Raw genomic sequence first — 27,615 nt, forward strand, 5'->3', positions numbered from 1 at the left:
TGCAGTGAGCAGAGATAGTGCCACTGCACTCCAGCCTGGAAGACAGAGTCTCAAAAATGAAAAAGTGCACATTCAGACTCCTACTAAATGCCCTAAATGCCCTCCTGGGTCCCAGCATCACCTTCAGTTTTACTGTTAGCGTCACCATCAGTTTTTGTTGTCATCTTCTTTACAACAGCAGCTGTTACCAACACACTAACTTCACAGCAACTCCCTGAGGCAGGTTCTATTATTTACTCCATTGGACAAAACGGGGGAAACTGAGGCTCAGAGAAGTCAAGCCACTTCATCTCCAGAGTCTGTATATTCAGAGTCTGTGTATTGGGGACACACAGAGAAGTCTGTCTTCTCTTTCCGGGGGTGTCTCTGAGGCAGGGGAATAGGGTCTGGAGGGCAGGGAACCTAAGGCCTATTCATACTGACTTCCTAGAACTAAATTAAAAGGAAAACTCCAACTTTCCACACCCAAGTAACAAAAGGACCAGAGGCTACTCCCTTTGCAACCCCCCTCTTTTTCTGCGGGGCAGATGAAAAATTGAAAGTACCTCTGATTGGTTCCCTCCTGCAACCAGTGAGGTTGGTTGCAGGCCGTCTTCATTTGCATAGGAGTGTAACTTTGTAACTTCACTTTAGCCTCTGATTGGTCGCTTTTCCCAACCAACCAGACTGATTGCATGCCACGACTTCACTTACATAGAGTTCACACCAAGAAACCAATAGGAAACCACCAGAGAGTATTTAAACCCTGGGAAATTCTGTAACTGGGTGCTGGAGCTGCTTGCTCAGGCCTGTTCTCACCCTGTGGAGTGTGTTTTCATTTTCAATAAATCTCTGCTTTTGTTGCTTCATTCTTTCTTTGCTTCGTTTGTGTGTTTTGTCCAATTCTTTGTTCAAAGTGCTGAAAACCTGGACACCCTCCACTAGTAACATTTCCAGCCTTGCTGGGGAGGGGAGGCTCATGTTCACAGAACCACCAGGTCACATGGAGCATAGGAGTGAGCCCATGAGAGTTGGGCTCCCCAAAGATGGAAAACTCGTTGTCAACTGGAGTGACTTGGAAGGCTTCCCAGAGAGGAGCTGAGGGATGGGTTGGTGAGCAGGGGAGACGGATGGATGGGGGCGGCGGAGAAAGTGGTGAGGAGATCTGCTTATTTGGGTGCAAGGAGAAAGTGGGAGTGAAAGTAGAGAGGTAGCTTGGAGTCAGAACCTGGGAAGCCTTGAGAGCCTGGTGACAGTGGACTTTGAGAAAATCAGTGTGGAGAGGAAAGGCCAGATGCGGTCGCAGGGGAGAGCCCACAGGTGGAGGTGCAGGGACAGAAGGGAGGGCGGAGGCTTGCTGGCCAATGGGATACAGGCAGGGAGGCAGAGGAACAAGTCAACCTGAATGATGGAACCTGAAGCTGGTGACTGGGGAGGTCATAGGCATCCTGAACTTAACAAGGCCACCGTGGGATCCTCTCCTCTTGGGATCTGCTGCTCCCTCGGTGTAGCCTTCCCCTGCAAAGGAGCACTTGACTGCTGGAGTCCTGCCTGGGAGTGACTGTTGTTCACTTTTCACCTTCTGGCAGTGGAGCTGAATATGAGACTTACAGGCTGAGTCTGGAGTCAGACTTTTAAAACGTTGTCCATGAAATGACTACTTAAGGAAGTCCTGTTTCACTCTCGGTAAATCCCAAATTAAGAAAAAATCCAAGCACATGCATTGGTTATTCACCATCCTAAAGGATGACCAACGTAACACCTCATGTTTCCTTAAAGATCTTTTCCTTTCGTGGCTTTGAAAATGATGCGATTTGCAGGAAACCTCTTCAGGCTGTCGCAGGATGACACAGAGGTTACAAAGCAGACCCTTGAATCAGGCTGCCTGGATTCAGACCCCATGGTCCTCTCTGATTCGTGGGACTTTGCCAAGTTACTTAACCTCTATTTCCTATTGGCAAAAGAGAGACTGCAGCTCCTGCCTCGTAGGCTCCCCTGAAGACCCATGTAATCATCATGCTTAGAAGAGGAACCACCGATGAAAGGAGGGGGCCCTTTGGAAACAAGTCTTTCACTCCAGATGTGAAGAGAGAGAGACCAAGCAGAGACCCAAACAGAAAAGGACTGTATGGTGGGGAGGCGCGCTGGAGGAGGGCAGGAGCCTGTGAACAGATCTGGAGGTGCCAGTGTCTGAGAAACCTGGGCTTTGCTGGCTTGGTGCTAGTTCTCGGGGTGAAGTGCAACTGGATGCAGGGGCTCCCTGCTCGCACAGGTCATCGGCTCCACTGGGGCCGGTACTGGCAGCCCACCTCATTGCCCTGGCCCTCACACCTGGGTTTGCAACCTTGAGTCATTTAAGTGTCCGGTGAGGAAGACACCACCCCGCCCCTCTGCTCTCTTTGGTGATCCACCAGGGCTGAGGCCCCTGAGCAAGTGAACACCACGCAGTGAGATCTCTGGCAACCCCAGGCTAGGCACATGAAGTTGGCTATTTTCTGAATGATGGCAGGGGTTATTCAAAGAACTCTTAATACCACATAAAAACTGCCTTGAAACGTGAACCCGGGAGGCGGAGCTTGCAGCGAGCCGAGATCGCGTCACTGCACTCCAGCCTGGGCAACAGAGCAAGACTCCGTCTCAAACAAACAAACAAACAAACAAACAAACAAACAAACAAAAAACTGCCTTGAAAAACTCAGTAGAAGAGAAAAATACAGTAGACTGTACAAGCGTGCTCTGCAGAAGCAGATAGTGGTTTAAAATATTTTGCAATTCTGGCATGAGTGGGAAGACGTCAGAAAAGAAGAGAGGGAGCTGGAGGGGAGGCCATGCCACAGGGGAAGGGGGCTGGGAGAAGGACTCCTGGACTGCAGGGTCCCCTCTGCCACTGGTCAGACAGACACATCCTGGAATGGGGATGATCAACCAGCTCCCCACCCACCAGCGGGGGTGTCCAGGGAGAACATGCCTGCCTGTGAAGGAGCTCTGTGGACTCTAAAATGCTCCCAAGTTTGGTGACATCATCTGAGCACCTGAAGCATCCTTCAGTGACAGAAATGTTTGGAAGAAGGAAAACAAACCAGGTTTGTATCAGAGTGTGGCTGCTCTCCTATTCTGATATTGGACCTTCCCAGCTGATGGGGCTGGGGATTCACTTTCCATTATCTGGAAGGGAAGCAAACTTAGACCAGAACAGCACATCCCAAGAGCCACGTTTTTCTTATTGCCTGGTTTAAAATTTCCTCTCAGTTTGGGTCCTATTTTTTGAGGCTCCATTCCGAAAGCTGAATTTCTTGATCTGCTCCCTTCAAAGGGAGATGACCTTGTCCTGAGGTGCTAAGGCAAAGGAAGCTGCTTCTGCCATTCTGTGGTGGACCTCAAGGTTAGGACCGTCAAGCCCAGTGCTTTCTCCCCTGCGGGTTGTCTAGGCGTGGGCAGGAGTGGGAGAGGTCAAGATCTAGAACCAGACAGGGACTAGGGACCAAAAGATTTTCCTGAGCCAGCCACCGTTTCAGGGGTCAGAAACTTAAGCCCTGCCCCCACCACCTCCCCTTGTCTGCTGTCCCCAGACTGAAGACAGAAGAGGCACAGAGGGTGACAGCTGGAGGTGGATTCTGAGGAGGGCAGCTGAGCACCCCCAGCAGTCAGAGCTGGGTCACGCACTTCCTAAGTTGTAGGATACCAGGCCAGCTAGGTTTCTCCAGGCACAGCCTGTGGGTAAATGAGATTTTTTTTTTTTTAATTATACTTTAAGTTGGGTACATGTGCACGACGTGCAGGTTTGTTACATATGTATACATGTGCCATGTTGGTGTGCTGCACCCATTAACTCGTCATTTAACATTAGGTATATCTCCTAATGCTATCCCTCCCCTCTCCCCCTACCCCACAACAGGCCCCATTGTGTGATGTTCCCCTTCCTGTGTCCATGTGTTCTCATTGTTCAATTCCCACCTATGAGTGAGAACATGCAGTGTTTGGTTTTTTGTCCTTGCTACAGTTTGCTGAGAATGATGGTTTCCAGCTTCATCCATGTCCCTACAAAGGACATGAACTCATCATTTTTTATGGCTGCATAGTATTCCATGGTGTATATGTGCCACATTTTCTTAATCCAGTCTATCATTGTTGGACATTTGGGTTGGTTCCAAATCTTTGCTATTGTGAATAGTGCCGCAATAAACATACGTGTGCATGTGTCTTTATAGCAGCATGATTTATAATCCTTTGGGTATATACCCAGTAAAGGGATGTCTGGGTCAAATGGTATTTCTAGTTCTAGATCCCTGAGGAATCGCCACACTGACTTCCACAATGGTTGAACTAGTTTACAGTCCCACCACCAGTGTAAAAGTGTTCCTATTTCTCCACATCCTCTCCAGCACCTGTTGTTTCCTGATTTTTTAATGATTGCCATTCCAACTGGTGTGAGATGGTATCTCATTGTGGTTTTGATTTGCATTTCTCTGATGGCCAGTGATGATGAGCATTTTTTCATGTGTCCTTTGACTGCATAAATGTCTTCTTTTGAGAAGTGTCTGTTCATATCCTTCAGCCACTTGCTGATGGGGTTGTTTTTTCTTGTAAATTTGTTTGAGTTCATTGTAGATTCTGGATATTAGCCCTTTGTCAGATGAGTAGATTGCAAAAATTTTCTCCCATTCTGTAGGTTGCCTGTTCACTCTGATGGTAGTTTCTTTTGCTGTGCAGAAGCTCTTTGGTTTATGAGATTCTTTAAAACACTTAGGCAGGCTTTTGTCACTTGGTGTTAACTGTATACGTTGCCACTACTTTAATTGGTTTCATGTCTGGAATGAGGGACTGAAATGGAAGTGAGTCTCAGGGGAGCAGTCCTGGCACTCAGATGGCTTGTCATATTTCTTTTTTAATCTGCTGTTCTTTTCCTTAAGGCAAGGGAGGTAATCTAATTATCTTTTGAAGACAAACTCATGCGGCATTATGTTGACTTGCGCAGCTCTCACAACATAGCCCCAAGTGTGGATGGAGGGCAATGTGGTGGGGCCGTGGGATGTGGGTGTACCTGCGAGCTTTCCCGCTCAGAATCCAGGAGACTTTCTCCCCATAGGCCTGAGAGCAAAGGAGGATGTCTAAATGGGCCCTGACATCAGAAAACAGAATTCGAGTCCCACCCTGGCTGTGTGACTTTGCATCAGTCATTTGCTCTCTCTGAGCCTGTCTCCTCAGTTGCAAAATGAAATTAACTTTATCTGAGTTGCTGTGAGGACTGAATGAGATCATGTGCACAGAGCCCATCCATCCCCAGGCTTGGTGCATGGTGAGCTCCCACTAACTGACAGCTGTTACTATCATGAGCTTTCTGAGACTACCATCTGCAGGGCGGGGTTCATTCTTGGAAGAGCAGACCCAACCTCCCCTTGGGCTGGGAAGGCCCTGCATGGATATGACTCACCCTTATGTTGTGAACCACAGGGAGAGGAGTTATTTTAAAACCCTCCCATACAACACAATGCACAGCAGGTGCCCCTAAGGTGCCTCTTCTCTAAATCGTGGCAATTAATCTTGCAGGAGGTGCTGGTGGGGGCAGCCACTCACTGCTTCTTGGGCTGTGCAGGGCTTGGCTGGCTGCAGTAGGGAACTCTGCAGAGCCCCGGGAGCGCTCTGAGCCAGGGCTACCTCAACCTCTTTCCTCCAAAGAGCAAGGCTCAGAATCTGAGCTGGGTTCCAGAAGTTGCACAGCTTGTCCTTCCTTTACTTTTTATTCTCTAAAAACAACGGGTACAAATAATATATGGATAGAGTAAAAACTACGTAAAAACTATATCCAGGGAATATTCATGTCTATCTATTATCTTTCTAGCTATCATCTATCTATTTATGATCAATTACCTATCTATAGAAATTTATCATCTATCATCTATTAATATCTCTATCTCTACCTATTTATGTCTGCATCAATTATCTATCCATCATCTATTATTTATCTATAGCTATTTATACCTATCTACCTCTCTATTGTCTACCTGTATCATCTATATATCTATTGATCTATCTACATCTAGCTGTCATCTATTTACCATCTATCAATCTATCTATACCTGTCTACCTATAGCTATACCTGTCTACCTATATGTAGACTGTATCATCCCTCTCTCTGTTAATCGTCTATCTATGATCTTTCTCTATCACCAATATTTGTCTACCATCTATCTTTCTAAACTCTATACAAGTAGGACAATATTTTTGACCATCCTGTACCTTGCCATTTCACTTAATACACTATAGACCCCTTTTGGTTTAGTGGATGTACATCTACTTTTTAAAAATAGTTGCTTAATATTCCCTCATCTAGCTGTGCTATGAATTCTTTAACCAGGTCACTATTGATGGGCATTCAGGTTGTTTCAAGTACTTTGTTATTGCAAATTATCCTGTCGTAAAAATACTACTGCATGCATCTTGACACCCTGTATAAGAATGAAGGGCAAATTCCTTGCAGTGGAATTGTTGGTTCAAAGGAGATGTGGATTTTAAATTCTGATACACATTGTCAAACAGTGTTTGCTTTTTTTCTTAAAGACTGTCCTGATTTATAGAACCACCCAAAGTATTCTCAGGCCAAATGCTCACCTTATCTTTTAAACGTGGTGAATTCTCTGTCTACCAGCCTGGATGGCAGACATCTCCGTGAGGCTAAACCCCATCAGGGCAGCCAGCACTGCCAGTTTATGGGACTTTTATGGACACCCCTGCTCATATTTTCGCATCACTGTGTTCTCGTTTATGTTTTATGTCACCAAACACAAGCAGTCTTGTATCTTGTTTCTGTCACAGATTTTATTCACTTTCTTGGCATTTCTCTCAGGGTTTTATTAGTCATTTCTTGTTCCAGCTCCTAAATTTTCTATCACCTGCATCCCAGGGATTTGGCTGCATTCCGAAGATGATTAGAATATGAACGGACGGTGGTAGGAGGACCCTGCAGGTCCCCAGGGCGCTCGCTGCAGCTCTGTCTCCCACTTCCGCTTGATGATTCTGGGAATGTTCTAGTCCTGCCCCTCCCCACGGGCCCCGCACCATCTGTGCTGACAGCTGGGGTTCATTTCTCCGGGAATGAACTTGGGGATTTCTGCAAAGGCTGTCCTGAGAAGCCCAGAGCCAGGTGAGCTGCTGAAATCTAGGCTTTTGTTATACCTTTAAAACACCAGGCCAAGGTCCAAATGTTCACACAAACTTTTCATCCAAACCAACTTGGGGATTCTGTGGAATCATTCTAAACTTGGTCATTTGAAAGCAGAGCCAGGAAGCAAGACAATAGGAAAGCCCAGCTAAAAGAAAAATCACAAGAGAACAAAAGCGTGTCCTGCAGAATCGCAAGTGAAATACAGGCTTCTGTCTTAGAGCAAGCCAGTTTCTCTTGCTGTTTCAGGGACTGTTAGTTGCATACTGAAGCAAACAACAGTGGCAATATTAATTACTATGTTTTATGTCTTAACATTTTCCCTTAAAAGTTCCTGGCGGTGACAAGGATGCCAGAGATGGTAACTTCCTCAGGGAAATGGGGGAGTCATATTTTGAGCAGCCACCTTCACCATTCTAATTCATGGCCTCATGTGATGTTAAGTGATTCTTCTTGGCCAGGCACTGAGCTAGATGCTGGAAACAAGAACAACCACCTCATTCTAAGTCTTTGTCTTTTATCAAAATACTATTTATAAGTCTATAGAAATCATTCAATACAAATATGATGGTAACTAGGAGTCCACCAACCCTATCCTCTAATTATAACATTGCATTTTGAGAACATAATATAAATGTCAGGTGTGGGGTGAAGCCCAGTGCTGTCTCCTCCGCAGGCTCCTACACTACACCCTGCTGCCTTTTGCTGCTCATAAGTGAGCAAAAGGTTGAGTCTGAAATACTGGCTCTCAAGCAAGGGTGATTTTGCCTAGGCTCGGAGGACCCTTGGCAATGTCTAGAGATAGCTTTGACCACAAAGTGTAGATGGGGGGCTACCAAAGGATGCTACTAAACATCAACAACGTATAAGATCTGACAAGCCCATCCATCCAAAATATAATTATCTGGCCCCGAGTGTCAATAGTACCGAGGTTCGGAAGCCATGGTCTGAAAGTGTTTGTGGCAGCCACACTTAGTCCTTATGATCTGCTGTCAAGAAAACCCAATGTTTTGACACTGGGGATTTCTACGTGTTTGCAGATTTTAGGAGGGTTTTCCGGTGAATGGGATAAAAGAAAAAGACACCACAATGATTTTTTTTAAAAAAGAAAACAATGTTTATTAGGATATTCTGGGGTGAGAGGATGGCCAAAGGGACTATGTACATTCTGTAGTGCTTGAGCAATAGGCTAACAGAAAATTCGAACATCACAAAACCACTTCCAAAGTCCATATTGCAAAACTTGTACTTCTACAGGAGATGTTCTTCCAAGGGTGTTGGCAATAAAGGCTGTTGCAAAACAGCTATGTGAGGAAGCCATGTGGGAGTGACCCCAGGAGAATGCTCCGGTGTCCTCTGGAAAGCAGATACACAGGACGATGAGACAAATGTGTCATCTTCTACCAGTGGGAAGCTCAGTAAACACACAATATAACTTGGAGACCCGCCCGAAGCCTAACTGGAGGCTTCTCAATAAAGCTCAGTCGACCCCTCACCCCTGTTCCGAGGAGACTGGGTGTCTGAACCCCTCACTCAGGAATGAATTCTAAAAATACCCTAAAAATCAGAAGCCTTCTTCTACTCTACCGTGCTATAAACCTGCATGAAACAGAATGAACATAAGCTGAAACATACCCTCGGGTTAAGAGTGAAAAATGCAACACCATCCAAAAGAGTACAAGAAAAAAAACCCCACAACCTAAATCTCACACAGCTTCTCAGCAGGAGTTGGATTAAACTGAGAAAATAATTTCAATATCAAGGGATAATGCACGCAAGATGGGAAAACTTTAAAGCAAACTCTGCAGTGAAAAGTGTTTCCCCCACTCCCTTGGGCGAGGGAAGGGAGAAGAAGATAGATAATGAGGAGAACTATAAGGCCCTGGATTCAGGTTTCTGAAACTGTTTTTTTTTTCAACCCTCGGAGGACAATCAGCTCTTCCTGAATCCAGAAAAGCACATCAGAAATGCCCAATGACAGACCACAGCCAAATATGGCAGGGCAAACTGATTTGGTTCTGCGATTTCCATTCTCCTCTCCACATCCGAGAAATGCCTTCAGCTACAGCTAAAAAATAATAATAATTAAAAAAAATTCCCGGTCAAGCATGCTTGGCACACTAGGAAGCTAATGCTGGATCATATAGCCCTCCAATCATTGTGTGTGTGTGTGTGTGTGTGTGTGTGTGTGTGTGTGTGTGTGTGTGACAGAGAGAGAGAGAGAACCACGCTTTATTGGCGGAGCCTTATGTGCCAGCGAACTGAGAAGGCCCAGGGCACCTTCACCTGCACTGCCACAGTCACCCGGTCTGGCCCCAGGTAATCAACCTTTACTGATTTTCAACGGCCTTGGTTCCCTATACTCAGGACATCCACTGGATTTTCTAATTCTTCTTCCTACTTCACTCTAGTCTTAGGATCTGTGTTATGCTTGCAGGCGTCAGGGGTCAATGTGCACATTCAAAGTTTTGCCCCTTTGAGCACTGCTGACTGTTGGCTTTCCTCAGCTAAAGCAGCTCTGGCATCTCCTATTCCCACTTACATCATGGCCGGTACCTGACAGCTGTGACTTCCCCACCCCTGTGCCTACCTGGCCAAACTCATGGCCCTCTGAGGCCCAGAGGAGTGGCTTCCCAAGTGCTCAGAGGTGGCCTTTTAGGCTCAGGATGAAGGTGGGTGTGTTTGCCTTCTCTATCATGGAAGAGCTGGATTTGCCATTGTTTGCACGTGGCCCAGGACTTACCCCTGGGAGACTGAGTCTAAGTTTCATGAATGATTTGTAAGGAGAATACAGCGTCTCCGAAGGACATGAAATGGAAGGATTCTGCCAATCTGGAAGGGATGGGTGTTTCCCTAAGCTGCTGTCAGAGGGCCCTGTGTTCTCAAGTTCAACTCCAAATGCTGGTTCATTCCGTCAGAGTACTCACTCAGTAAACATGCTGACTTGATAAGCATTTGATGTTGCTTCTCAGGGTACTGATGGAGAAGTTGTCACCCCTGGGATTTGTCTGGGATCGGGGGAGTGGTCTACCTTTCTTGTCAGCATCCTGTGCTTGAGGCAGATTAAAATCTCAGCGGACTAACTGGCGAATTTCCCACAAAGTCTACCCCTGTTTTGGGCTCTGTCCTTTCTGGCGGATGTGAGCCTGTTGGGAGAGATGCTAGTTTCTCGCCTCTCAGCAGGAAATGCCATGGGCAGATTTAAAGTCACTTGGATCCCAATGCTTTTTCAGACCCTTTCTCCCAGGTCACCCTCAAAAACCTCAGGAGGACACATTCAGGGTCAATATAGCCCAATGCCAAGAATACGATGCCAATAGGCCAGTTCTTGCTACCGTATGACAGAATAAAGCCCTTAAATGTCAAGGTTTTTCATTCAACCAGTTTCTGAGTACCTACTATGGGTCATGCTTTGCTGAAGAAGCCTGGGTATGAGCAGCAAGAGATGTTCAAACTAAGTAAGAGTCTAAAGATCTCTGGCCAGTCTCCTGGCGCCCTACAAAAGAAAATTGGGGATTGGTAAGAAAGCCTAGCCTGAGAGGAAGAGAAGAAAATCAGAGAAAACCTTCTATTGATGCCGGTGCTGGGCTTGGCAGCTGCCCTGGAGCAAAAATTAACTCCCCATGGCAGTGGGACAAGATGCTGATATTGGCACCTGCCAGAGGCAGACAGCCGAAGTCGCAGCTGCACTGGTCAAATGAGCCTGGAGACCTTAGGGGGCTGAGACCTCAACGACTATTAGCAGGCTGTGGTTCTCTGCAGGCAGTTTATTGGAATAGGGTTTGTGCGCCTTCTCCACCCCTCTGGGCTGGGTCTCAGCACAATCAGAAGTGCAGGTGGCACATTCTGCTGAAAACCACCCCTGCATTGTCTCTGGGAGGGAGGAGAAGCTCATCAGAGACACTGGGAGCAACAAAGGGATTCCTGGCAAGGATGAGACCATCCCCAATCCCAAAGCTAAGAAGAGGGAGCTCAGAGGAGAGTTAGCTGGAGGAACTTCGTATTTGGGGATTAGCATCATCTTCAGATCATCTGGCTCCTGAGAGAGGCTTCTCTGTCTTAAAATATATCTGTTGGAACAAAAATTAATTTGGGTCAAACTAAATTTAGAGCGATTACGATGAAGAATTGGGGAGGGCAATACTTAGGCAATAAAGAACAAGGTGGTGGAGGGAGGCCTGAATAACAACAATGAAAGAGAGCTGAATCAGCCAATATCCTGATATAAATGAAATGTCCTACCGAATACATCCCAGGATGGAGGGAGTGGAAAAAGCCACAGATTTAAAGCCTCTGCAGTGAGAATCTTTTTCAGAGGTCCAGCCCCCACAAAGAATTCTAGACAACAGACTTAAAACAAATGGTCACTTGAGAAGCAGAGCCGTGTCAAAGCCAAGAGGTGTCAGATATACACTTGAGATATCTATCTTAGGGAGGAGAGAAAAATGTAGCTTCTAAGGGTATCCAACCAAATCCCCACTTGTTTTATTTTAGAATTTCTAATAAGAAATTCCTTCCTCTGTCCTTTGGATATTATCAATAGCTCTGGCTTCCTGTCTCTAAAGAACTTCTGCCTGATTCAAGGAACTCTGGCTATTTTGTTAGAAGGTCCCTGTTCTGATCAGTAAGGAACATCAGCGGACTCTCAGATCCATTCACCCTTGGAACATGGCCCACTGTTGCACCTTGATTTTGCCTTATCTCGCCAACTCTCCAAGCTCAGGTGGGCCTTCTGCTGTCACTGTGCCCAGGCCAGTGGTAATTCACTCCTGCCTGTTGTCATCGCTTTTAGGTCGTTCTTGAAAAGATGGGTGTCACATAGTCTGATGTGCTTTATCAAAGAACAGAGGCAAGAGCAACACAGATCATGGGGGTATGAATCCAGGAGGTCATCAACAGCCTCGAAAGAGAATTAGAACATGTGAATTCATTTAAGCAGCCCTTTTCTGGTCCACAGTTTATTGATTCAAATACATCGTGCATGTCTAACTGCATGAATGAAAACTTATTTTCCAAAAGACAGCTCCTCTGAGGCCACAATTTTGTAAATAATAACAACAGAAATACATTTCTGCTGAATTCTGAGAAAAGAATTCACTAATTATATAAACTCCCACTGCTCTTACGTCTCTTTTCCCAGGCACTTTACATGGACTCCAAAATGCTTTGGCTCTCCCACTCTCCTAGTATAGCAGATGGAGTGCTTGGGAGTGTCTGATTTAGAGACAAGAAGGCAAGAGGGAGACGGGCGGCAGCTAGAAGCGGCCCATCCTCAGAGTGTATGCAAGATAGGAAGTGTCTGAATATGGACCAAATCAAAGGCTGAGGCAGCTCTGGGGGAGCCCTGTCCGGTGTGTGTTTGAGGAACTCGAAGACACAACTTCTAAGACGTTCTTACTACAGCACAAAAGTGAGTTAAAAAAAAAAAAAAAGAAATGGAAACCACACTCCTATCACATTCTAGATCGTTTGCTATACTTCATGAAAAATAACCTACGTTAATCTCAACTTATACTTTTTTTATTACAGACTTGAAAAAAATCAGGTATGGAAAAATAAATATGTAATTGGCATTCTCAATTCCTTCTCTATATTGTGCGCTTCTTCCTTCATGTGCTCTATTAAAAAGATACTCAAGCATGTATCGGTCAAAAATATTCAACATCAAAGTGGAATGAATGTGCTTCTAATCAGTGTGGCAATACTGCCTTTATTCCCCCTCTCTTTCTCTCTGAAATAAGTAGGGCATGGCTAGATGTAATCAGGGAGTCACGGTCTGCATGGACCCTAGTTACTGTTTGGTTTCATCAAAATCAACTGCAATGAGATACTTCCTGCAAGACACCCAAACCTCAGCAGATAACCCCTGTCTTCAGTGGCACCCCAAATGCCTGGACTGAAGGACAGGAAGTAGCGAATCATTTTTGCTTTTAAGCATGCCAAGAAGTGAGACAGGTAAATGATTTAACTTATTGTGCTCCAGTTCTGGGGCAAATGATGGTGTTTTAGGGTCACCGTGTCAAACTAAGATCACACTGAATGGCGGAAACCTTGCTTTGATAAGAATCTCTCTAACGTGTTGTCCCTGAACAAGATGCTTCCCCTATTAATCAGCAACTGATTTTCAAATTGAGGATCTGGTAACTTGAATATGCTTTTATCACTGAAGAAAAATGAGATATTTGTTGGTGACCGATGAGGCTTTTCAAAATTTAATTTATATATTGCCTACCCATGCATTCTTCAATGAAGGCTGCCCTTGTTAGCACTGAAACTCCCATTTCCTCTTTGGTCATCTGAAGCTAATTAGAGCTGCTGTTACTGCAGAAGTAATCAATAGCTTTCTACAGTGGATCACATAGAATCAGATCCCTATGCAATTAGTCCAGTGTAGATACACAGAGAGACCTTAATGAAAACAAAATACACTCTGTAAGAAAGAGATATGCGCTCATAGATAACTGGCATTCCAAATATTTTGACACACTTAATGTGTTTATTCAAAGTAAGAGTCTTTATAGATCTTTTCACTAATTAAATACAGTTGGGTGTCTGCTGAATTTCCCTTGAAAACATTTTGAAGTGAAAAAAGTCAGTACTGTACATTTGTGTTGATTAACATTTGGACACAAATATACTTTGAACACCAATAGAGCTGAAAGACTATGCCTTTATCTGGGATTTCATAGATTTCCCCTTCCCCCCAGTGACTTATCTTACAAGGCAAACAGCAGCAGGCAAAGGGGATCTGTAGAAATGTGCACCCTGGTTTCCTCCTCCATCTCTTCTACCAATGTGGGAGGAAAGCCAATGCTTCCCAGCACTTTCTCAAGGTGGAATCTCCTCCTCTTAATGTTGGAGAAAAGTGGCCACCAGTACTCGATCATTGTAGATTCGGAATCTCCCCATCTAAACCAGACTTCGAAAGTGCACTTTCGGGTCTACTTAGTTAAGAAAGAGAATAATGGAAGATGATATGTGGTTAGCAAAGCCAGATGCCTTATCACCAGGGTCCTGTTCTGCTGATCTGTGCCAACCAACTCATCTCACCAAACCTAATGTCAACCCTCTTGATCCACAAACCTTCCTTCTCTTCTAACATGGTCTGCAGTCTGTCACGGAGGACATGAAACAAGATGCAAGCAGATCCTTAATGACCTTCAGACCAAACTGCTCCAAACAGTGGCCAAGACATTGCAGTCAGGAGTAAACACAATCCTTAGGAAAAGAACTGTGCATCCCAGCATGGATGTGCTTCCAAAGAAAGGACAATCTGCCCATACCTCCACGTCCCAATCAAAGCTGCCTTTGTCAGATAACCTGAAAACCAAGGTACTGGATTGTGTCATGACAAGAGTGTCAAGAGATGCCGCAGAACATTTACAAGCAGCCACCAGTTCCCTCCACAGGTATGCACGCTTGCACTTCGAGCAATGACAAAAGACAATGCTTGTCTGTTCTGTTTCCTCCTGCCTGTCCACAGTCACATGATGCAGAACTTTCTGCTACAGCACGAGGCTTCTCAGAGTCTGCTTTTGACGAGCTGTATTTGTGAAGTTCATATCAGAGCAAACACTACTTATGAGGGGAAACAAGCTCTGTGTATTTTGTATTAAACCATCAGTAAAAAAATGAGACAATATCATTACTTTCAAAATATAGAAAGCCAATAGTTGAAATCATTTAGTAAGTAAAATTTTTTTCTACATATAACCTCATATGTGTAAAGAGTATTAGAGCGACATTTCAGCTATATTGGACTTTTGTTAGGTAAAGGGCTTCTCACTCAGGTAAGGCTTAGGATTAGGAGAGTGTCGTTCAGGGATTGAGGTATTGAATCGGCACACTCATTCCCCACTCTCTATTTTGACTAAAAGATACTATATTTGGATGTGACAGGTGTTTTTTCTTTTGTAAAGAGTGCAGAACTGTTTACAGTACATAAACATCAGCGTGGAAAATGCTAGTACATATATAAAGGTGAACATCAGTACCAGTTGTTTCCACAAAGCCCACTCTTGGTAAGAATCTTCTTTGTGGCAAAAAAGCTTGGCATCAATGTAGGCTGAAATTTATATCATTAGAAATCAATGTTATTAAAGGAGATATGGGAGTTACCTTAGAAATATTAACTCCTTCTCTAGCTAGGAAAGGCCAGAAGTAAAACTGTTAAAATCATCATGATCATGATCATCATCATCGTCATCATCATCATCGAAAACACAGCCCCAGTTTGCTTTACAGCCCAAGTTACAAACTGTCCCTTTAAAATACAGCATATCCCAAAGCCTTCTGAGTTTGGAATGGAGCACTGCATCAGGTTTTTCACAGAAGCCCCGAAGGATCACAAGAAGCTTTCTTAAAAGGAAAAAAAAAAAATGTTCCAGTTGAATGGAACTGTTTCTCAACTGAGCTCCTAAACTGGAATTTCAGCTATACAAGAGAACAGGAAACAGATAACTTGGTTTTTGTCTTTTTACATGTCCATATTGTATTTTTTTAATGCAGCTATGATGTTTCTGTTAAAGATAAAGATAATAGGGTGGACAGAGCGGTTACCACCAGGACCAGCAGTGGGCTCAGACCACAGCTTGGAGGAGCAGCCATTGATTTTGTGGTTATGTGGCTGGAAGCACCGAGCCCTTCTTTTTCATAATTACCCTGTAAGGAAGAATGGTTTCATTATCATCCACTGCATGTCTTCATTCTACCACAGTATACTTTACACACTCTCTCCCCCCGACTCCCCACTGGCTGACCCACTCACCAAAGCTGACCAAGATTTTACCACTGAGACTTACATTCACAGACTTGTAGTTTTATGGGAAGAAACCATGAACCTGGGTTAGAACCAGATACTTTTGATAAAGCGTCTGGCCAATGCTTACTGCTTGCTCTTCCATTAGGAATTATTAAATTCATTTTGGGGGAAGATATCTGAGTTCAGGTACCCCTGTCATTCTTTACCCTTCTCTCCAGGGTTCCATGTTGCACAGGTAACTGACAGCATTGGAGACAGGCAGAGCAGCCTCTCCCTGCATGAGCCAGTTCAATCCCAGATTTTATAGATGAGGAGTTGGAGAGAGCAAGAGCTTGCCTTGCTCGTTGCTGGGAGAACTAAACCAGAACTCTGGCTTCTGGATTCCCAGCCAGCACAGCTGTCCTTCCCCAGGGTAGAGTCCTCCATCCCTGTCACCAGCACCTGCTTAATCCCATAATGCCACCCTCCTACACAAGAAACCAGGGCCCACACACAGCAGAATTATTGGTCTCCTCACCTGTAAACTGGAGAAAGGAATGTATCTGCTCTAATCTACCCATGGGGGCCTGTGGAGGTCAGAGGCACCACAGATAGAGAACATCTGGTAAGCAGTGAGATTTGCTATGTATCGTCTCTGTGCTGGATGATTTTACATGACTGTGATCACAGAGAGGCTCGGGGCCCTGGAACACTTGTATTAATCCTTGGACAAAGATTCCAGGTCCCATGCTTACTTCCAACTTTGTGAACTGGAATTCAAAGTCTTCACCTTGCTCAAAGGGCAGACGGTCATGGAGGGTGGCTTAGATTTCTTGTGGACTGGATACCTTCTTGTCTTTGAATGCTTTATATGATACCCTGCCCCCAGGGGCCCAAAGGCTATGTTTCTATAAATGCACGAAGCCTCCAAAAGAAACATACTTACATTGGAAATACAGAGGTGTGTACTGCCCGACACATTGGATTTCAGCTTCTGTGCCTGGAGAGGGACAAGAAAAAAAATGCTCAAACATAATACAGAAGAGTAATTACTGATGATCCATCAATCAGCTGTCTAGGGCAATGCTCTCTGATAAATATGTGAGACACAGCTGTGAGCTCCATATATAATTGAACATTTTCTAGTAGCCATGTAATAAAGAGATATCAGGTGAAGTTAATTTTAATAATATATATTATTTAACCCAATATATTACCATTTCAAAACGTACTCAATATTAATAAGATACTTTACATTCTTTTTATCCATACTAAGTGTTCAAAATCTGGTGTGTTTGGCATGGCACATCTCAATTCAGACTTACCCCATTTCAAAGCCAAGTGGCTCCTGAAGGAGCAGCCCAGGACTAGGTTACTAAAGAAAACGTTTTGAAGTAACCCCTCATTTCTTAAAGTTAATTTTTGGGAAGTACCTCCTTCTAGGTAAAAACGTTGCAATAAACATCTGCATTTATTAGTGATACAGACAGAGACCTTCCTGGGCTTGTTTGTTTGTTCATTCATTGCTTCAGTCAACAAACCCTTACTGAGCACCTACTGTTTACCAATGCTGGGTATATAGTGATGAACAAAAAAGGACCTGGTCCCTGGGTTCTTGGGGCTCCTCTCTAGTGAGGAAACCACTCACTAGTCACTGTTTAGGATCACATAGAATCCGGGGCTAAGGCACAGGACAGGGACCCTTTCAGATGGGCATCCTCAAAGAATCACACAGAGCAGTACAGATACTCAATCCAGCCATTTGAAAATGGCTTCCCGAGCAGTTGCAAGGGGACTGAGCTGTGAAAGCATTGAACTCCCTGTTTCTCCTCAACTGGAACAACCCTCCACTGGGCTTCTACCTGACAATTTCATTATAGGAAAGGTCCCATTGCTCAAATAATTACAGTGAAAATGCGTGTGAAAACTGACCTGGTACAACCCTCCCATTTTACAAAGGAAAACAGAGCCCAGAGAAGTTAAGTGACTAATTCAAGGTCACACAACAATTTACTTACAGAGTCAGGATGCAGACCCAGTCTCTTCAATTCCTAAATGAAAATGTGCTACCTCCTGCATCACAGTGGTTCTCCCCAAAATCCATACAAAGAACTCCCACAATGCTCCTTCCTCATCCCCAGCAACAGGAGCCGTTTGGCACTGACAGACAGACAGCTTATTTGTCAACGGGCTGAGCCCTGGTTAAGCGTTACACTTGAATCAAGGAGGACCTGGGCAACCAGCTCTGTGTGGATGGCACTGGCAGGCTGCCTGTTGTGACTTCTGCAACTCCTGGAAGACACGCTAAGCTAAAATGACAGCATGTTCACCCAAGGAGTAATTTATTGACCATAATGCTACTTGGGAGGCATCATAATCTTTACCTATATTTGCATATGCCAGCTGTGAATATGAAATAGAAACCTTTAAACAAGCATCAAGAATAAGACACTGTGAAGAATCCCTGGGCTGTTCAAAGGTCACTAAATGTTATGTATAAGAAGATCAGAGGGGAAATTGGAAGAGGAATTGAACCTGATTCAAAAGCCTACTTTTAATCTATATTAATAGCAAATCTGGTCCACTGCATTGTCACCTACAGAGAGTAATGTGTAGTGCTCTACATGTTTTATTTCTGTTCAAGTTTGGAATTGTGCCCAGATACCAAAATGGCCCTAAAACATCACATTCTGCCTTTTCTAGGCCATAATCTACAAAAGACATAAGCCCTTGCTAAGGGCCTTTGCATAACTAACAAATTTACTGAATTGCACAGGGAAGGCAGCGTGATTTCTAGACTGGGATGCATTATGTCCTCAAGTTCTTCCTATGCTCGTGGTCACAGCCAAGTTGCACCTGAGTGTCCTAGACCACAGTAGCTTCTAAGAGTTCCAAGGGCTGGGAAGGCCTCCTTTCTACTTTGTTCAGTATGGTTAGCACTAGCAGACAGTGTTTTATTCATTGTATACTCAATCTGTGACACTCATTAGCTATACTGCAGGAGTATAATCCTACCATTATTAAATGATTAGAAAGGGGTTTTCATCAATGGACTTGAAAAGGCCTCTATCTTAACAGGTTTTCTTAAGTGGACTCTGCCTGCATAGGTAGATTTCTGACCCTCATTAGTCACGGAGGGTTTCACACTACATTCAGAATTTATAAGCTTTCAACCAGGGAGACACGCACAGGTGTAAACTCCAAGGATCTTGTCTTCTACCTGGAAATGGCAGGCATAACTTCAATTTCACAGGAAAATGCATTTAGATCAGCTCCAAGTCTGTGCAGTCGCCAAGTTCTTGTTCCCCCAAAGCGGGTATCCCATTGGCCTCTGTATAAAGGAAAAGCTCAGTTTCTGGCCTTGTCTCCGTGTAGTCCCATTGGCTAAAGCTGGAAGCAGCACCTCTCAAGCTCATCTTGCCTAGGGGACCATTCCGATTGGCATAACTGGAAGAACTGCTGAGTCCAAGTAAGAATACGCAGCCAGATCCCTACAGGGGATGCTCTGAGAAAATGCCTTCTCTCCCTTTAAACATCTTCCCAACCCACAGAGGCACTCAGCACTCCAGAGGCTTAGCAGTCCACACACAGGCCTCTAAAGACACTGCTTACATTGTGTGTTAACAAGCTTCCTACAGAGCGGTCTGGGTGCTCGGGAAAGCCCTACAGCAGCAGAGGTTGAGCAGAGAGGCTCTGGAGTTCCACCTAAACCTGGCACAGGCCACTGTCAGCTCTGTGAGTCTGATTAGCAGAATCAAAGGATTGCATATAGGTTTGAGATCTCTTTAAATCTCACACCAAATGAGATGAGGGCCAGAGTGTGTCAGCTGTTTAGACTGGATGGGGTCAACAACAGACATCATCAGGCTGGGAGTCCAGGACCTCTCACAGCGGGCATGCTGCAGAGAGGGTCAGAGCCTGGGATGTAGACCTGTGAACTTCTGGCTAGTTGCATGCTTATGAGTCCTGTATGCAGTGTGAACTTCCTGTGACTACTGAGGGTCAGAAATCTACCTCTGCAGATCCAGAGTCTACGTAAGAAAATCTGCGTCTTAAAACCCACTTTGGAAGCCTGAGAAACCTGTTATTTCCACATTTTAAAGGCTTTTATCCCAAGCATTTCTGAAAACATCATCAAGCTATCACTGTCTTGCTAGTCAGGTATGATAAATGCAAACAGATAAAATTGCAGGGCGTCTCCCGCTTTCAGCTATCACAAAAAAGTACTTACACACTTTAAATGCTGTCTCAGTTGCTGCAAATTGGGACGTCCCAGGAAAACTAGAAGGAAAAAATAAACCCCAAACTCCTGAGACTTTGTAAGGTATAAGGTAAATTAGAAACTGGAAAAGCACCTTTTATTCCTGAGTTACCAACTGGTAAAACCAAGGGTGCAATAATAGAAGGGCTGGCACAGTGTTCAGGGGCCCTTCAGTGAGCCTCACAGCCCTGATGATTATGAGAAATGCAGAGAGCCGACAAAGAGCTCAGCCAGCCGGTACCTATGCAGACACCATGCCTTACAGTTTGTGGTTTTAAACATGATATGTCTTTTAACAAGAGATGAAGAAGAGAAGATGCGTTTTATTTTTCGAAAAATCAATTCAAACTATTCTTACAGTATGTTGAAAAATGAATTATTTAATCCTTTTTAAGAAAGGGTGTTTCTTAACTCTAATTTATAGCTATAAGGTTTAGGGGAAGCTGCCTGACTCTAAGTTGGGGGAACACCACCACTGAAATATAGTACCTTGAGGTTTTCATCTTGAGAACGGGAAGATGAAAATTATACTAGAGAAGCCTGTCCCCAAACCAAACGCCTTCCCTACATTCTGGAAAACCAGGGAAACCTGTTTTTTAGGCACGTAAAGCTTTGTCTCTCCAGCAGCTGTTGCTCTCATATTATAAAAGTGTCACTGGCGGTAATCCCCAAGTCCAGGCACGTCGCATAAATGAATTTTCAGGGCACTGTAATTGTGGGGGGACAGACCTCGCCAGTCCCTGGCACCAGAGGGTTAATAAATGCATTAGAGGCTGTTAACCTCTGTTACCTGGAGTCAGAGCAGTGCCTCTCCTGCTTTTTACCCCAGTAATTAGCATTTGGAAAGCCTGCCGTGGTGCCAGCAGCTTTCCTGTGCAGAACGTAGAGATGCACACATCATTTATAGCTCTCGGCCCAGTCCCTACGCGGGTTCTGCCCACAGCAGGCTCTCCCCAAGCTCTGGGGACAGGTCAGGCTTGCGAGCAGCATGCTCACTCTGATTATGGAATTGGAGACTTAAAAGTGCACTCGCCCAGAGCCTGGCCTTGCTGCCCCAGGACTCCATTTCTGTAGAGAAGCCAGTATTTAAGCTCCAGATTTTAGGCAGCTGTCAGCCAGCAGGGCATGGAACATTTCTCTCTCCTCCTCCACGCATAAGAAAAGCCAGTTTCTGCTCTACCTCCAGAAAATAAAACCAGGGGAAGTTGCCCAATCCAATAGCAACAGACTGTCCAGTCTGCAGCCAAATAGTCATAATTAATGATGCTCTGGTTCTTTTCTTCCTTGCTTTACTGATTAGAGAGATTTGCTATATTAGGAACCTGTTTGCTTAATGACAGAATACAAGCAATAAACAGAGAAATACACAGACTGTAAAATGCAATCAACTTTGCTCTCCAGCACTCACTAAGTACCTAGCTGCATCTATCACACTTGTCAATACCCGTTTATTAGCATACGAGTCTCTTCTGCAGCACAAACTGGACCTTTGCTAGGGAAAACCACTGTATGAGTTCGTCCCAAAACAGTCCAGAAGCAGAAGTCCAGAACTCAAAACCATTTCTCAGTTTAAATCTACATCTTTTATGTTCCTTTGTAAGACAAGCCATGGGAAGAAGAGTATGTACCTAATTGAGGTTAACTGAGCAGAGGAACCTGCTTCCAAGTAAGCATCATTCACACTGTATTTTAATAGATAGACTCACCTGCTTACAGACTTCAATAGGTAATACTTACTATATAACAATTCTATTGTGTACGTGATACCAATTTGCCCAAATTAATTTCTGTATATAAAAAGAAGACAGAAAAAAGAAGCTCCTTGTTAGTGAATCCAAGCTAAGTAACGGTGGCCCACCTAGAAGTCTGGAGCCTTTTTTTTTTTGGCTTTGGATTTTGCCTATTGACATCTGGGATTGCTGGGAGAAGTTTTATTGCTGGTCTGGTCCCAAGCAGTTGGCCAGCCTTTCGAAAACATCTGCCACTCTCTATTTTGAAACTCACCTTCCTGGAGGTTTGCTTTTCCTACAGACTTGGTAACAATCACTTGCAACCACTGGTCTGAATAATGTCCAGTAAAGTCAGCTGCGTAAAACAAGTGGACACATAAATAAAACCTGCTCTGAGCCTGTGGGCTGGGGTGTTTTTCTTCCAGAGCCTGAGCTCAGCAACGAAGGGATCCATTTCCTCCAAGCTTAATTCTGCCAAGCCCCAGGGACCCTGGCCCAGGCCAGGAAGAAAACCAGGGGCTGTGAGGGCAGCCAGGGTGAGGCTGGGCGAGCGTGCTTCTGAGAAGGGGCTGGAGTAGCCCTGGGTGACTCTTCTACCACTGAGCCTGGGACTGTCTGGTCTCCTCTACCTGCTCCCCCTGAAGACGCTTTGTCTCTGTGTTGCCTGAACCTCAGCCAGAGGCTTTCATTACATTAAACTCTTAGAAGGCCTTGTAAAGGTATTTCACTCAGCACAGGTTTCAGAAAGGCCCAGGGGTGCCAAATTTCATTAGTCTGGGCAGGTCGAGTCACAGGATGAGGGACCTGCAGTCATACTTTCTTATTCGGAGGAGGCATAGCTCAGACAGGTTGGGCTACATTTAGGTGAAGCCTCCAATAATGGGTGCATAGTGAGTTGAAATAAAGCCAGATTCCAGATGTCTGTGTTTGGGTGTGGGGATCCCAGCCTTGAAGCTGACAGACAGGCTCCAGCAGTGAAGGTCTTAGATTCCTGGCACCAATGGGACAGTCAGAGTTGAACTGTGCAATTTAGTTTGAGCTTAGTGCCAAGCCTAGATCGGAAACCCTCTTGTTTGACCTGACTGGGGACTGGGCCCATAGGTGGTCAATTGGGAAATTAAAGAGCAAAATCACTTAGAAATGGTATGTCTATATGAAACTTTACCATCTAAATATCACTCCTTTACTGATTTTTGGATTATGTGACCAGGACCATCTTTATTCTATTTTTTTTTTAAAGAGTCTATTGATTGGAGTTCCCTGGCTTATGTTTTGCATAAGCCACGCCTATAATTCCTGGTCTACAGTTCCTGGTTTCAGTTTCCTAAAAACAGGAGTGACGTTTGACACCCGCAGAAGAATCTCAGTACACAATATTCCTGTGTTTTTATAATTGCACTCGGTCCTTTATAGTCATCTCACCCACACCTAATCCAAAGGCTTTTTTTTTGTTTTCAGGAATTTGCCTTTTCAGATATATTCAACTTAGTTTGCATTGAAGCAATTGTCCTTTTTCTGTGCTCCTATTTCAGTGATTTATGTAATACTTAGCAAATGATGTAAGCAAAAATACCAACTACAACCAGCACAAAATATATTTGATGCCTGTTAAGCCTGCATCCCAACTGGAGAGAGTGAGGGGCACTTGTGGGTAGAAGAAGCGAAGTCCACTAGTGTGGCCCGTGGAGTGGGTCTTGTGCAGTAGCCAGTATGTTTGCAGGGAAAGGGACAGGTTGGCTTCTATGGCGAGCTGGCTAAATGAGTGTCAGTTAAGAGAACTTCTGCTACAATTTAGAACTTGCTCCTGGTACTGGCTTGACTGATATGCTATGGTAAAAACAGCACAGGTTGGCCAGGCACGGTGGCTCACTACTGTAATCCCAGCACTTTGGAAGGCCGAGGCGGGTGGATCATGAGGTCAGGAGTTCGAGACCAGCCTAGCCAGCATGGTGAAAACCCATCTCTCCTAAAAATACAAAAAATTAGCCGGGCATATTGGCGCGCACCTGTAATCCCAGCTACTCAGGAGGCTGAGGCAGGAGAATTGCTTGAACCCGGGAGGGGGAGGTTGCAGTGAGTTGAGATCACACCACTGCACTCCAGCCTGGGTGACAGAGACAGACTCCATCTCAAAACAAAACAAAACAAAAAAATAAAAGAGCACAGGTTACAAGGTTCCTACTCCTAGCTTTCCAACCATCATCCATGATTCCAGTCATTCCTGCCCTACTGTCCAAATCACAGGGTTGTGAAAATCTAATGTGATACTCTAGATGGAAGTCCTTTCAAAATTCAAGTTGCTGTGGACAATCTCTTAGCCTCTCTGTGGTTGATGGTCATTCTTTGATCGACGCATAAGTGGGAAATGCAAAACCTCACGCTAATCGGGCCTGCGAACTTTGTGTTGAAGAGAACTGGCTTGTGATCATCTGTGATTCCTCAGATTTAAAAATGAATGCAATGAAAGAGACACAGTCCAGTAAGATATATCAACAGTCCTCCATTAGCTAAGCATTCCCTCGGGCTTCCTTGTCAGTCTCCAGCGCACCATAAAAGGATGCCTGCAGCTTTGTACTTGTAATTTAACACTAATGGCAAGATGGCAAGGAGTGCTGCGTGCAGACTCTGTCTACAGCATAGAGCTTCACAGGGTGCCCTGGCTGGGCTTACTTCTTTTCATACCTTCACAGGATCACCTTACATCTTTTTTGCTTTTCCCCACGCTGAGGCAGACACAGGTTGCAGAAATACATTAGAGAACTGTTTGTTTTCATTCATGGTTAACTTGCTTGATTAGTAAAATATTCAGACAAGAAGCAATTATGAGCTGTATTTTAGAAAATTATGCGCAATTAACAATAAGATAATGACAAAAATGTGTGAAAGACATTTTGAAGACGTTTTGGTTTGGGGTGAGGGCGGCTGTTTTGTATAGCGAACATTCAGCATTAATGGTATAAAGGCAGCTAGGAGGGACGGCCCTAAAATGAAACATTTGTTTTCTCAGAATGTGCAGTTGGGAATGCAAATGTGCAAGAGCAACAGAAAAGATTCATTGTTGTCCCTGATGAGAAGTGCATGAAGCCTATCTCATCAGACACGCATCCTCATCACCATCAGATAATATTTATTAAGCCTCTCATTCTCCTGTGCATTTATGTGCAGCTGAGTGCAGCCCCGTAATGGCTCTGTGACTTATGGTGGTAACTAAGGTTTGATATAAAACACCACGGTTTGGAGACATAACGGACCAGGGGCTTTTGTTCATCCTCTGGTTCAGAAGACAGAACATGGTTGGTGTTGCAAAAAAACAAGGTAAAAGCAAAAAACCTTTAAAATTTTTTTAGAATACGTGCTTTTAGAGAAAAATATTCTAGAAAGTATAGGAAAACCAAGTAGATGAATAGTGATGATGACTGTGATCATTACTGTCACAAATAGCCTTCACCGATGATGATCCCATCTGCCTTTTACCAAATACACCCATTGCTGAAACTACTTTCTGAGGGGCGTGCTCCCCATTCGTATGGGTCAGGAACAGGGGTTCCGAGAGGTGATGACTTGCTCAGGTTTCCACAGCTTGAAGAGGCTGCGCTGAGATTTGAACCCAGTCACTCTAACTCTAAAAATCAATGCATATTGACTCCATGCTAGACAGGCTGTCCATTATCTCCCATATCTTACATCAACCCTCAGAAACAGCTCATTATCCTGGTGACAGCTAAAGAAGGTTCTGAGAGGTGCAGTCATAAGCCCAGGCTCACACAGCCAGCATGGACAGAGACAGCTCAGGCAGCACAGACTCAACAGTCTGAAAAGGAATACAGAGCCCAAGGGTGTCCTCCCAAGCTTCACCCCAGAAACCAGGAGCAACTTCTACAAATGCAGCTTCTGTAGGAAGTCAGAGGTCAAGCCAGGCCAGGAGGTTTCTGCTCCTCCAAGATGCCAGTGGTGAGTGCCTCTCTGAGGTCCCTGCAGCAGAGGGGCAGGCAGGGGACAGCCACTCTGGGGAAAACTCCCAAAATGTTGACTCAGTGCCCACTGTCTTGAGTTTCCTCTCCAGAGAGTCTCATTTTCTTGGGTTTGAAATATAAGGGGCAGAGAGGAGGGATGCTCTTGGTTGAATTTTACCCAATAAGAGAACCAGGGCTGTTTGCTTCCACATAAGGGAGTTCCATGGTTCAAGAACATGCAGAACCTATTATTCAGGGGAACATGGCTGGCTAGAAGTCCTAAGGATAAAAGGTCAGTAGGGGATATAAGAAATTGGATTTATTTATAGTATGTGATCTAAGTGTGCTCAGAGGTATTCTCACAGGTTACCCAGAACAAGAGAGCATATTTATAGCCAAGATAGTGCAGACGTCCTATTCCTTTTTATTAAGCATGTTTATTACCCAGCAATTGGGTTAAGCAATTGTCCAAGGGCTGAATTACTGTCCTTCTGATGGGCTGGCCTTACTGCCCTCTGGACCACAGGTGCAGGTGGCCTAATGGCTTTTCCCATAATGCACTGAGGAGGACCTTATCTTCCCATCCTCTCTCTAAGTCTTTCTCGTTTTTTGAGAATAGTGGTTTAAAAAAAAAAGTGCTTAGGAGAAGACATCATAAACGGGTGATCAAACAATTGGTCTATTTTTGCAAGGTAGCACACCTATATGATGCTCAAGTTCATTTCTCAGATGAATTTTGGGGTAAAAGTCACCGGATGCCGCCTCGGCACAGGCTCCTCCTATGTCATCATCAGCAAAGACCACCCAGGAGAATAAAATAATGGTATAAATGTTACTGTCCTGGAGGCTGAGTTACTGTGATGAAGGATTTAATTTGTTTAATAATTATAACACTCCTGGGCAGTAGCATTTATCATTCTCATATTTTAGATGATAAATCCAAGGACCAAAGAGATTAAGCTACTCTCCATCTTAGCCTGCAGAGGGTTTGAATTTTATTGTATCAAGAGGCCTGGCCCTTCAGCATCTTCTCCTAAGTATGATAGTCTCCTTTTCTTAAAAAATCAACACTGGAAACTAACCACCCTGCACTTGTTTGCATGATCACTTGTCAGGCATCAGTACAATTGATGCTGTGTTTTGCTTGAGCTCTATTATCTTTTTTTTTTTTTTTTTTTTTTTGAGACGGAGTCTTGCTCTTTCACCCAGGCCAGACTGCAGTGGTGCTATCTCGGCTCACTGCAAGCTCCGCCTCCCGGGTTCACGCCATTCTCCTGCCTCAGCCTCCCAAGTAGCTGGGACTACAGGTGCCCACCACTGCGCCCAGCTAATTTTTTGTATTTTTAGTAGAGACGGGGTTTCACCATGTTAGCCAAGATGGTCTAGATCTCCTGAACTCCTGACCCACCCACCTTGGCCTCCCAAAGTGCTGGGATTACAGGCGTGACCACCGCGCCCTGCCAAGCTCTATTATCTTAAAGTGAGCGTCGGACTGGAGCAAAACAAAGGATGGTATTGCCTCCATTCTCCATGGGACCACAGAATCACTAAGTGCTGTCCACTACATAGTACTAACATAGTACTGGAGTACTATAACATAGTACTGGGGTGTTCTGGGATGAGGAATAAGAGGAGACAACAGCTGAAGCCCAGAGCTAATGCCTGTCTGAAGGCAGCAAGAATGTCTTCCAGCTGTGGCATCTTTGCTGAGATGACTGAAACCTGCCAAAAGATATCCAAATGGCAGGCACGGACAGGCTTACATTGTTCCCAAGGAACACCAAATTTCCACA

At 44.6% G+C, this 27,615-nt stretch overlaps 1 protein-coding gene across 9 annotated transcripts in view; it reads right to left on the reverse strand.

Moving 5' to 3' along the window:
* Positions 1-8,231: 8,231 nt before the first annotated feature.
* GFRA1 (GDNF family receptor alpha 1) overlaps positions 8,232-27,615 on the reverse strand; it is a 217,475-nt gene continuing 198,091 nt past the window's right edge. For 8 of the 9 annotated variants that reach the window (XM_003825616.6, XM_003825617.5, XM_063607532.1 and 5 more), the window contains 2 exons: positions 16,825-16,878; positions 8,232-15,799 (listed from right to left, as the gene is read on the reverse strand). In XM_003825616.6, coding sequence (XP_003825664.3) covers positions 15,647-15,799; positions 16,825-16,878 — 207 coding nt within the window. In that variant the 3' untranslated portion in view covers positions 8,232-15,646. Of the gene's footprint in view, positions 15,800-16,824; positions 16,879-20,109; positions 20,160-27,615 lie in introns of all 9 variants that reach the window. The other variant, XR_010113209.1, reaches the window with a different exon arrangement.

Source organism: Pan paniscus, chromosome 8 (assembly GCF_029289425.2).
Source record: "Pan paniscus chromosome 8, NHGRI_mPanPan1-v2.0_pri, whole genome shotgun sequence".
In the NCBI taxonomy this organism is placed as follows: Eukaryota; Metazoa; Chordata; class Mammalia; order Primates; family Hominidae; genus Pan; species Pan paniscus.